The 12,081-nt window shown below is 36.8% G+C and overlaps 1 protein-coding gene across 1 annotated transcript in view; it reads left to right on the top strand.

Annotated features, from left to right (window-relative positions):
• Positions 1-12,081, top strand: part of LOC122630828 — a 73,342-nt gene that overhangs the window by 19,086 nt on the left and 42,175 nt on the right. Inside the window, exons 2-4 of the mRNA XM_043815794.1 lie at positions 4,809-4,960; positions 5,108-5,184; positions 5,294-5,365. Coding sequence (XP_043671729.1) covers positions 4,809-4,960; positions 5,108-5,184; positions 5,294-5,365 — 301 coding nt within the window. The remainder of the gene's footprint in view (positions 1-4,808; positions 4,961-5,107; positions 5,185-5,293; positions 5,366-12,081) is intronic.

The raw sequence follows: 12,081 nt of genomic DNA on the forward strand, positions 1-12,081 counted from the left end.
GTTTGTTATTACGACGTCGCATGAATTAAGAATAAAAGAGAAAAGTAGGAGGATACTCGGATACATTCACGATAGTTTACGATCGTTTGGAAAGGAACAGTCTTTTTGCACTGTACGATCTACCGTGTTACGCGATAATGACTTAATGGCGTGGAATCACTCCTTCAATTAAAGCTCGCCTGAGAGAAAAAGGAAGAAAGAGAAAGAGAGAGAAACAGAGTGTGTGTGAGACAGGGACAGAGAGAAAGAGAGAGTAGAACTCGGTTAACATCGATCATCATCGTGGAATGGTCGCACTTAAAGGCCTCGAGGAAATCCTCTTTACGTCAACCGACAAAATAAAAGATCTACTACGTCGACGTGGAAACCCTATGACGTCGACCATGTAATCGAAGATCCGTAAATGGGATACCATGGGCACCAACTTTATCGAGTTTCATGAACTACATGCATTGAGAATTCCACGTTAAATCGAATCGTTTTAACACTTATATTAAAATGATTACATTTTGTTTATTTTATGATCAGGATCTGTTATGATATTTATATAATCGTATATTTATTATTTTTTTTTTTTATATTTTTCTTATCTCTTTTTTATTTTTATTTTTTAACGATAAAGTATAGTTCGTTTTATCTTTATTATTCGATATTTTTATATTAATGCGTATGCCTGTATTATAGTGATCAATTACTTGTATACTATTTTGAAATTGTCGGAATAGATACATTCTAGACACGATCGAATAAGAAGTTTAGAGTTTAGTCAGTAACTCGTCGAAGAGTTAGAAAGATCCTAAGGGAAAGCTCCTCGACGTAGCTCGGAAATCGTAAAATATATTTTGCGAGCCGCTGAATCGAATTAGGATCGTGGGAACTCTAAGAACGAATTTGTTAAGACGGAAAGTACGACGGCGTATATGTGTGTGTGCGCGTGTATATATGTGTGAATGCATGTTGCTTTTCATGAAAGCTTTCCTTATTTCTGTTCTTGAGCAACGATATGGTTAGCTCGTTGAGTCATCAATAAGGTATTTTTTAATTAGTTAGAGTTATGTGCTATATATATATGTGTGCGTGAGTATGTATGTAGATGTCGGTGTAGTAATTTTAAAATGTTCCTTTTTATGTTTTCAACACCAGATGACGTTCATAAAATTCTACAGAAAAAAAATGATAAAGTACGAATTTTATCGAACACGCCTCATCGTTTCGCGAACATGAGAAAAATCACTAGGGCGATGTATTATTCAGAATTTCATGTTTCCTCGTTAATTCCTCGCGATAACGTGAAAATTTTTGATTTTTTTCTTTTTTTTATTTTATTTCATTTAATTTTTACTCTTTTTTTTTCCTTTTTTTCTTTTTTTTTTTTCCAATACAAAGAACGATCAGGACGACGGCATTACACACGAATTTGCCGAATTACGGATTTTTAAGCGACAGGCAGAACGATTTTATTTTTTCTTTTGAACTTTACCAGCTTAATCAGTTCGTTGGAGCACTCACGTAAAATCCTCTTATCGATTGCTCTATTTTATTAGAATAATAAATCGATGAAACCTTTCAAAGTATTATGGTACTCTCGTGATGTTGCTTGCATAACACAATATTACTTCCTACGAAATATGTACACCATAACGACGGCGTATCTTACGTGATATAATTTATCGGATTCGATTCGATTTAATTCGGTTATAATTTATGGGAATTAAGAGTATAGATCAAATTATGGTGGAAATGCTTTCCGTTTATGAAAGTTTGGGAAAGCAATCATTCGAACTTTTATGAAAGACGTTTCTTACTTGAAGTTTCCGAATACTTGTCGGTCCTCGGGGCTCGGAATTTTTCCCCGAAGAATTTCTTGCTTTATGGAGAAAGTAGTTTATCGTAAGTAGGATATAGGTATATAGATACATATGTATGTATGTATGGATATACGTATGTACGTGTGCCAATTTTTCTTGACTTTCCCCATTTGAACGAAAAGTAACGCTACGTTTGATCGTGCTTTTTAAGAGCCGTGTTATATATACGTACATATGCGTAGATATATACATATAGGCATACATAAATACAGACAAGGGTCCAGATATATACATAACAACTACATATGTATATCGTGCAAATTTAATAAGAATTTATAAAAAAGTTAATGGGAAGCAAAAATGGAATTTAAATAAAAAGCCAATTGGTACTATAATGAAATAAAGCGATTCGAGTCAAACGACTCTTTGGATTAAAATGGTTAATGCTTTTTTATTTTTTATTTTTTATTACAACGTAGATATAAATGAGATAGATAGATGGATAGAGAGAGAGAGAGAGAGAGAGAGAGAGAGAGAGAGAAGAGAGAGAGAGAGCGACATGGGAGAAAGACACTCCGTTATCGAGGACATTTTATCGAAAGCACTCGGAAATATTCCGAGCGTGTAATTAAAAGTCATGACTCGGAGCGATTTCGAGCGAGCGTCCACGGAAATACCGGCGAGCTTATTTTCATTTTCGAGACTTTTCTACGTCACCGGCCCGTCCACCCCCATTCAGACGTCTTCGCTTCGGGAAATTGCGAGAAAATAAGCAAAACAACAACTAGCAACCCGTCTCCACGTGTCCCGACGACGGAGTAGAATTTTTCTTGGGCGAAAATTCATCGGAGCTCTTATTTTCTATCTTTGCTTTCTTTACCTTAGGGGAATAGTAGTGGATGGTGGCGTAAAATAAAAAGTAAGAACCCAAGGGAGTAGATATTAATTTTCTATCATGACGACAGTGGTAAAATCATCGGTAGTTTTCTCTCTCTCTCTCTCTCTCTCTCTCTCTCTATCTCTCTCTCTCTTTCTCTGTATCTATCTTTTTCTCACTCATTCATTCGCTACGACATAGTTTGTGCCATAAATCTAGACTCTCTCTCTCTCTTTTCTCTTTACTCATCTTTTTCTTGTTTTTTTATTTGTCGCTAAGTTACGATGAATTTTTCGTAGTCGATATATGAGGATAAAATATCATCACTTCTCTCCCACTCTCTTTTTATCTCTCTCTCTCTCTCTCTCTCTCTCTCTCTCTCTCTCTCTCTCTCTCTCTCTCTCTCTCTCTCTCTCTCTCTCTCTCTCTCTCTTTCTCGTACTTTGTTGGTGATTTTTTATCTCCGCATTGATATAAACGTTTATCGTTATTTCATTTTATTCTTCTTTCGATGAAAATTTTTTCGGTACATAGTGTCTCGTGGAACGTATGGGGAAAAAACCAACCGAAAAGAAGTAATAATAATAATAATAATAATAATAAAAAAAGGAAAAGAGAAAAAAGAGAGGACAAAATGAAACAAATGTGCACTCGCACGTATCTATATTTTTAAAAAGTCTCTCTTTATTTTTTCACAAATAAATTTATCGATATATGAGTTCATCGTGCGTTGAGTGGTGCTATGAATTGTCAGCTAAAACTAAAATACTTTATAAAGTTGACCTATATTCCAGTTGACCAAAATCCTTCAGCGTTATCAAGGGTGACACTCCTGTTTGCATAAACACGAAGGGTGCTACCGAAAAATAGTGGAAGGTCGTCCGAAAAGAGACGTGCGTTAATGTTGTTGAAAGTACTGGCGCCGTGGCGACGGTGGCGTCAGATGGGATGTACTATCTTTACTTTTCTCTCTCTTTTTCTTCTCTCTCTCTCTCTCTCTCTCTCTCTCTCTCTCTCTCTTTCTATCTCTATCTCATCCTTTCTCCCTCTACCTTCTTCATACAGAAGCGGAAGAGACGCGCTAGTACGTCGACTTCACTCGCGCGTTGTACATTGTCGCTTTGTTCTACCTTCTCTTCTCGTGTAATTAAAGCGTCACCATTGTTCGGTCGGGAGGGATGATATATATATATGTGTGTGTGTATATATATATATATATCTTGTTTATTTTACAAATCTGAGTCTGGTCACGTGACGTTGATTGCATTGTCAACATCGTCATCGCGAATAAAGGATTCATCCAATTAAATTTCGATAACGAACCTAGAAAATATAAGTTCGACCGCAAATTCCAAATTTGTCCTTCGATCGGGATTTTCTTCTTCAGCTCGTTTTATGAGAATAAAAAAAAAAACGAAAAAACAAAAAATAAAATTTGGTGCTTCACACGTCAAACACGTGTGTTTTTGAATGATTTTAGTAAAATTTTCAATTTCCTTGTGCATAGGAGTGTCGCCATAGTGTGCGTATATATTATTATATCTATGATATAATACGATAGGAATGTTTTTAAGTTTGACAGTGTAGTGGCGAATAAAACGTGAGACAAATATTGAATTTATCTCGAAAGATAAATCTTCGATCTTCGGAATGTTAAAGTTTCGTTCGCCACCGCAACCAAGATCTAATGATACGGTGAGAATTTTAACTATTGTCTTGTCTACAAATATACATATGTATTTGTATATATATGTATGCATATACATATATACATGTATGCATATACATATATACATATATGCAAAGTAAGTACTTAGGTGTTACTACTGTACGCCTGTAGTCTAGCTATCTGACTTGTTTGAATTAGCTCACGTTTGCGTGGAAACGTATTTCCAGGGGCAGACCAAGAACGTGTGTACTTACAAGTATACCTACGTATACTATATATCTACGTTGGACACGCAATATTATTATTACGAATCGTGCACGCTAGAAATACATCTTACGTTAATGTTATTATGTAATAGTATAGAAAAATTGATATTATCGATCGAGATAAGACGTGTTTAACGTGTCTAATTTTTTATGTTTTCCAAGACTGATTTTTGTTCATTCATTTTCAGGTAAATCCGGGTAGTAAGGCAGCTCAACAGGGGGTTAGAGAGGGTGACTTAATTAGTAGTATAAACGGCAAAAGCACTCGGGAACTGACAAATAGCGAGGCTCACGCTCTACTACGTAATGCAGGCGATCATTTGAAGCTTGGTTTGAATCAGTGAGTTATCAATTTCTGTCATTTTAACTTCGCTTAATCTATTCTCAAGTAATGATGAAAATGAGTAAGCAGTTTATAAGAAATAATTAACAATTAATCTTTTTTCTTTTTTCTTTCTTTTTTTTTTTTTGATTACTTCTTCGAAAGAGAGAATATTGGCTCACCGAAAAGAAGAATTTATAAGAGCAGCCTCCAAGAGAATACATCGACCGAAACGTTGAGAAGTAAGTTATCTCGTTATTAAAACGATATCTTGGAAATATTTTTTCTCTTTTTTTCTTCCCGTTAAATTAAACTCTCTTCAAATCTTTGACAAACGACTTTCCTGTGCAGAAATTACAACGAAGACAATAACCACTTCGAATACGCGGATTATAGCGACCGAAGCGAGAAAAAACGGCACAGGTGAGCTATCTGTGTAGTTTAAATTTATTTGAGAAGGAAGTCGATCGGAGAATCGTGTTCTTTTATTTTACTCGATAATCGTGATAATCTTCATTTCCGATAAATTTTCAATTCTAATTTTTATACATAATATATCATTACATATAGAATATCGTATTTGATAAGACGAATATCTCGTAGTTATCTTCAAATTGCTAGCTGTTTTCAATCTATTAAAGTCTATTAACAAATTCCGCGAAAGGAACTCGATACGCAACATAACGAATCATGATAATCGGAAATCGATATTTGCTCGCGCCAATTTCAATCCCAAATGTCGATATAATTTAAATGCTTTTACCGAATCCAACGTGGAAAAATTGTAATGAATGAGACAACGTAGTGTATCCTATCGTTATTATCTACATTAACAAATCGCTCGTTTATTTAACTAACAGCCATTAATAATTTTTCACGATTCATTGTCATAGATGTTTCGGGCACAAAAGCCGCTTATCTCGGAGAATCGCTGTGGTTACAAGCATTATCGTACTAAAATATTGGGTTTTCGAGAGAATTCGCGTGGTAATGATCGTAACTGTTTCGGTTAATAGGAATAATTAATAATTTCTAAACTGTTGTATCGAACGTTTAAAAAAGTTAGAGACATCGAAAAAGCAACACGAGATTTCAACGTTATCGTAATACGAAAATAGATATTTCTTATATTATACATGTTCGAAATGTGAGGAGACGTTTCTACATGACGTTTCGTTAATAAAATATATAGAAATTCGAACGAGATGCTTTGATATTTTCTCATTGTAAAATGATCAAATCGTTCGGTCGTATTAGTAACAGACAAAAACTACGAAGAGTAACATTTAATTGTTTCGTTCGACATATTTTTGTCTACCTATGTTTGCAACGGATATAAGAAAAATGTTAAAAATGATATTCCGAGTTTTTTCATTTTCTATATTCATTTATTTATTTTTTTTCAAATCGATTTCAATGAATATTTTCCAAAGAGAATTTCGAATCGGAGGAGAAATTATTCCATTTGTCTCCTTAAATGGAATAGCAAATTATAGAATGTAAAAATGTTCATTAGAAATACCAAAAAAAAAAAGAAGAAATGTCAGATCGTTTAGAAAATATCACTAAGAATAAAATTAAGAAGAACGGAGAAAAAGAATGAAACCGTCATCGCGTAGCCGTCGTAGTTATTCGAGGCCTTTATTACCGGCTTCTTTCTGCAAATTGCCTGGCACAAACGTCACGCTACGATGAACGGACAACACGTAGTAGACGCGTAAGAGGGGCGAACGATACAGGTTGCACGTGTGTCTCAGACGTACGTATACTCGTCCACATTATCATATATGGACACACCAAGTTGAACCCACATAGTTAGAGACAGTCGTATACCGGCACACCTGTCCCTATAAGAAGAAGAAGAAGAGAAAGAAGAAGAAGAAGAAGAAGAAGAAGTTCGTTCTCGTTCGAGGAGACGGCGCACCCTCCACTTACGAGACGCCCTACGACAAGGAGGCGACCCTCTTCCTTTTCCTTTTCGAACTCGACCCACCTTTCTGTCAGTGCTCACGAACACCTTGTCGAGCGTACTTCAAGAACTCCTCCGATCTTCTCGCGTTATTTAATTCCATCGATCGAAACTCTTGCGATCTTTGATCTCGAACGATAAGAGAGAGAGAGAGAGAGAGAGAGAGAGAGATGAACTTGTTCCCTCGAAGAAATAGAAGAGGATGTTAGAGAAGAATAGTTACGATACAACAATAACTACAACAACAACAACAACGATGACGACAACGACGACGACGACGACGACGACGATCACGAGGATTGTGTTTGATTCAGAGAAAAATATTGCAGTAATACCGATTCGACAGACGACGCTTTCCTAGCTAATGCAATAGTATATAGTTCCTTTTCGAGAAAAAGGAAATTGCTCGGTGGTTGGAACAGAAGGCGTCGTTACTGTCGACGGTTAAAGGGCGTTGCCGACCGAACAGTTCGTGAATGTTCTGAAATTACGTAAAAGGATTTTTTTTTATGGGCTCTGTAAAAGAAAGAAGAAACGAGAGAAAAAAAAAATAACAACTCGCTGGAAAGAGTAGTTCCTTCATAGAAACTGTGAATAAAATTTTTGATTGCATTTCTCTATTCTTTTCTTTTTCATAATTGTCTATATTACACCGTAAAATATTATAGTATTATCGCGACAATACCAATTAGAGGTCAATCGACGTCTATCGTGAGAAACGGTGCATGAGCGTTTTATAGAAATCTATAACGTAACAATGAACGCTTTGTTCGATGGAACAATACCTTCGTACGACAAATCGAATCCTGTTTACGTAATTTCACGGATATATCTATCGGCCGCGAATTATAACGCGTTTAAAGGATAAATTGGAACTTTCGTGCGATTAAAAGTACATCACTAAAGGAAAGAGGGGGAGGGGGGACTAGGTGAATCAAAGAAAGAATTGGAATAGTTCGAAAAGGAAAAGTTTGAAAAGATTTTCAAGAATGAAGTTCTTCGATTGTTCCCAATGCCTCGGCACGAACGAGGATCCTATTCCTTCCAGTTCGATAGAAATCACGAATCCTTTGGTTATAACGAAGCGGCCAATCCGACTAGTTTCCGAGGACTCGAAACGAAGAATATCCTTCGTGACGTCACGAACTCGGTTGCCTCCGATACTTCGATCACTGAGCGCCTCCTGGAAACGAAGGAAGCGTTCTCATGGAAGGACGAGACTGGAGAGCCGGAAATCGAAGAAACGGAATTCTATTAGGGAGTGCAAATCGAAGAAGGAAGAGAAGGAGGAGGAGGAGGAGGAAGATCGAGGAAGCGAAGCTCTTTCGAAGGTTGTAGATGACGTCAGTGCGACCAAGGAGATCCTAGAGAGATTGGATCGACTCGAAGAATCGAATCGAAGTTCAAGGAGGTTTGAAGATAGGGATGAGGAACTCGAGCGTGAATATTACGAGCACTTTAAGTTCCTTATAGATCCACCGCCTTGCTTCAGAAACGTCGAGGTTAATCAAAATTTGAAGAACAAATTCAATAGTTTAGAATTGAAGAGAATAAACACCGTCGCCATTCCTGAAACGACGGACATCTCCAACTTAGAGTCCATTGGGATTTCAAAGACACTACATTTCAAAGATACAAACGAGTTAGGACAAAAGACCGAAACGAATCGATTTTTCCGAGTAGAAACCCTTGGCTTGATCTTTCGCGAACGTTTCGAGGTAACCGGAACGACGATGGAGTTGCTCGATCGAAATTCGTCGATCCTGAAGAGCGAGGATGACGATGCTAGAAGAAAACGATCCTTCAGAAGGGAGAACAAAACTGTTCGTTTTAAGGACGAGGAAGACAAGTTGAGTAACGTCGACAATTTTGAGAACGGTGTAAAAGAGAGACTAGACGATTTTCAACGAAACCCAACGAGATCCATCGAGCCCGAGGAAATTCTCCAAAGACTATCGAGAGACATCGAGGGAAGCGATTCGGGAACCGATTTACGTGACGAAGATCTGATCGAGAGTTTAGATCGATTGTTAGATGTCACACAATTTGACGGTAAATCGATATCTCTTTACGTAAGATTTATTGTAACATACGTTTTATTTTCGCTTATCAAAGTCAACTTATACGATCGACATTTTCTATCGCATTTTTATATATGTATATATGTGTGTTAGCCCAAAAGCTTAGAACTGATCGATACTATTCGATTTAGAGGCTTCGTTCTATTCATCCGTAAAAACACTAGGTCATTTCCCTTATCGAGTAATGTGCGTTTAGCGACCCGATTTCCACGTACGTTCGAACAATCGGCGATCGGCTTTTATCGAGAGCGATCGTATTGTCATCCATTGAGTTGAACGTTAGTGCCAGAACAATGGCTATTGCTATCATGATATATTGGAGTATGTACGAACGTGTTAAAAAAATGTATATGTTTAAAAAGAAAAGAAAGTAAAATAGCATCGAAAGCAAATTTTTAAAACAGTAATTATAAAATTTGTTTATAAAGAAATTGTTAAAGACGAATTTTAAATTTTAACTTTAGAATTTCTGACCGGGGAATCTTTATACCTGATAATCGCGTGCAACGTCAACGAGATATTCAAGTAATTAATCGGTGAAGTAGAGCGTAATCCGGGAAACGAATAATTTCAATCCTCGAAGCAATTTTTCAACGTACATTTGTATTCCCTTGAAATATAACGAAAGAAAAGAACGGAGTGATGTTGCATTAGAAAAAAAAAAGAAAAAAAAGAAGAAAAGAAAAAAAATAGAAGGAAAAATCGAATATTAGTTCGGCTAAAAGCTATAAAGTAAAAATATAATATATACCGGCTATAAAATAACAAACGAATCACAATCTGGACTCGAATGAAAGGCAACAATTAAAATACGTAATTCATACTATAAAATAAAAAAAAAAAGATAATTCAACTCGATTGAAAGGAACGAAATAAAAATCGTTGTAATATATATATATATATATACGCAAGCTATAATATAAAATAACCGCAAGCTCATAATATAAATTGAAATGAAATGCAACAAAAGAAATGCGCAATACATTTATTATACGAGGAAAATAGATTTTATCGAATTAAATCGATCGAAAGCCACGAAATGAAGCTCTCGTTAGATATATCATTCAAAATACAAAGAAAAAGTGAAAAAGAGGAAACAGAAAGAAAGAAAAAGAATATAATAAAAAAGTAAGAAAACAAAAGGAATAAGAAAATGAAAAAGGAGAAAAAAACCTAATCTTAACTCGAATGTAGTAACAAAGGTTAATACAAATAACCGGTAATATAAAAGAAAATAAAAGTTGATCTCGTTCGGAGAAACGAGATTTCGATTGGTACGGGACGATTGCAATTACGAATCGAAACGAATTTTATTGGACATCGTAGATGGGTGATGGTAGGGGTGGTGGTGCGGAGGAAGGGAGGCAAGAAGACGAGAACGGAAGCGTAATGGTCCGCGTCGACAGATAGAATCGATTTCGAAAGAGCCGAGGGGTTGAACAAGAGACGACGGGACATGTTGGACACGGGTACTTTAGCGCGCGCCTACGATGGGTGCGGTGTCGTCATGGACCGAAGGTGCCGAGCCCACCTTTCGTCCTTCGCCCTGCACCCTTCTCTCCCTGAACCCTTTGGCCTTTCGTTGACAACCGCCAAACCCTGGCTATGCGGATTCCGTACCATCCAACGCTTAGCGTTCATCGCGTTACATCAGCGACGAGCTTGACGCACGCTTCATTGTATTCGATCACGATTGCATAATTTCTTTTTTTAACTTTCTGTCTTGACTTATCTTTCTCTTCTTTTTTTGCAATTATCTTTTTTTTTGTTCCTTCATTCTATCTTTTTTTGCCTTGGAGCGTTATCATAAATTGCTTTTTTCTAATTATGCGAGTGTCATGCTTTATTTCTTTTTTTTTTTTTTTTTTTTTTTTGTTAAATAGACAAATAATTTTGTTTGTATTAATTCTCGAAGTCGTTGTGAAATTTTCGTTAAAAGGCGAAACGGTTTTTTATATTAGTAAGAAAATATATATTTCCGTCAAAAGAAAGAGAGAGAGAGAGAGAGAGAGAGAGAGAGAAAGTACCGAGATCGCGTGTAATTTTGCGCAAGGGTATAATTTTCTCTACCTCTTACATGTATTAAGAGAACGAATACGGTGAAGTATGATTCGAGAGTATCCGTAAGTACCTCGAAGGTCTCATGGGATCGAAATGATCCAACGTGTAGGTTCTCGTAATGAACTCGTCATTCTTTGTTACATATTCCATGTTGTTATTCCTTTCGGAGTTCCGAACGAGACAGAGAGAGAAAGTAGATATCCAAAGGGACTCTCCCATCGTGTCGAGATATTCACGTCGAATCGACTTAGCGACATGGAATGCGTCGTCTTTCGTTTCTCCTACGCGTTTCTGTGTAATTTGAAGATGAATGGCTTTAATTAAGTTCCTTTGAGAAGGAAGGGATCGTCACACGGCTCTTTCGTAGTCGCATGATACGACCCTACTCGAGTTTCAAATTGATGACGTCGTCGTCGTCGTCGTGTTGATATCGATGAAAAATTCGCTAAAAAAGCTTTCAAAATTATTCGGAATAAACATATTTCATTCTATCGTCGATTCATTACATTCGAGAGGAGTCTTATAGGAAAAAATTGATCTTTCTTTTTTCTCGATTTTTCTTTCTCAAAGGAACAGATGTGTAAGTACGTGTCTGTAGTTAATTGTCGAGATTCTAAATTTTAATTAGTTATGCGGTATAACGAAATTCGAACTTCCGTCAGAATTCGGTTGCTTCCGGAGACGATTACGCTCGTATTCGTGACGTAACACGACGAACGTTGAAATGTGGGTTGGGTGTTCTACAACATACATATATCTGTCTCCCTGCCTGTCCCGGTATTGTTTATTCGGAAGGAAGTCCAACTCGGAAGTGGCACTATGCATGAATCCCGAGAGCGAGAGAGAGAGAGGGAGAGAGAGAGAGAGAGAAAGAGAAAGAGAGGAAAAAAGTGGGGGCGTCGTACGAAGCGTCGATGCGAGCTCTTCTCGAATGCGTTTCTATTTTATTTTCGAGAGTGCTTCTCGTGCGAGCTAGTTTTAAAGGAATTTTGTGGGATGAGGAACGAGAAATACGAGGAATATTAGTG

The sequence above is a fragment of the Vespula pensylvanica genome, chromosome 7 (genome assembly GCF_014466175.1).
Source record: "Vespula pensylvanica isolate Volc-1 chromosome 7, ASM1446617v1, whole genome shotgun sequence".
In the NCBI taxonomy this organism is placed as follows: domain Eukaryota; kingdom Metazoa; phylum Arthropoda; class Insecta; order Hymenoptera; family Vespidae; genus Vespula; species Vespula pensylvanica.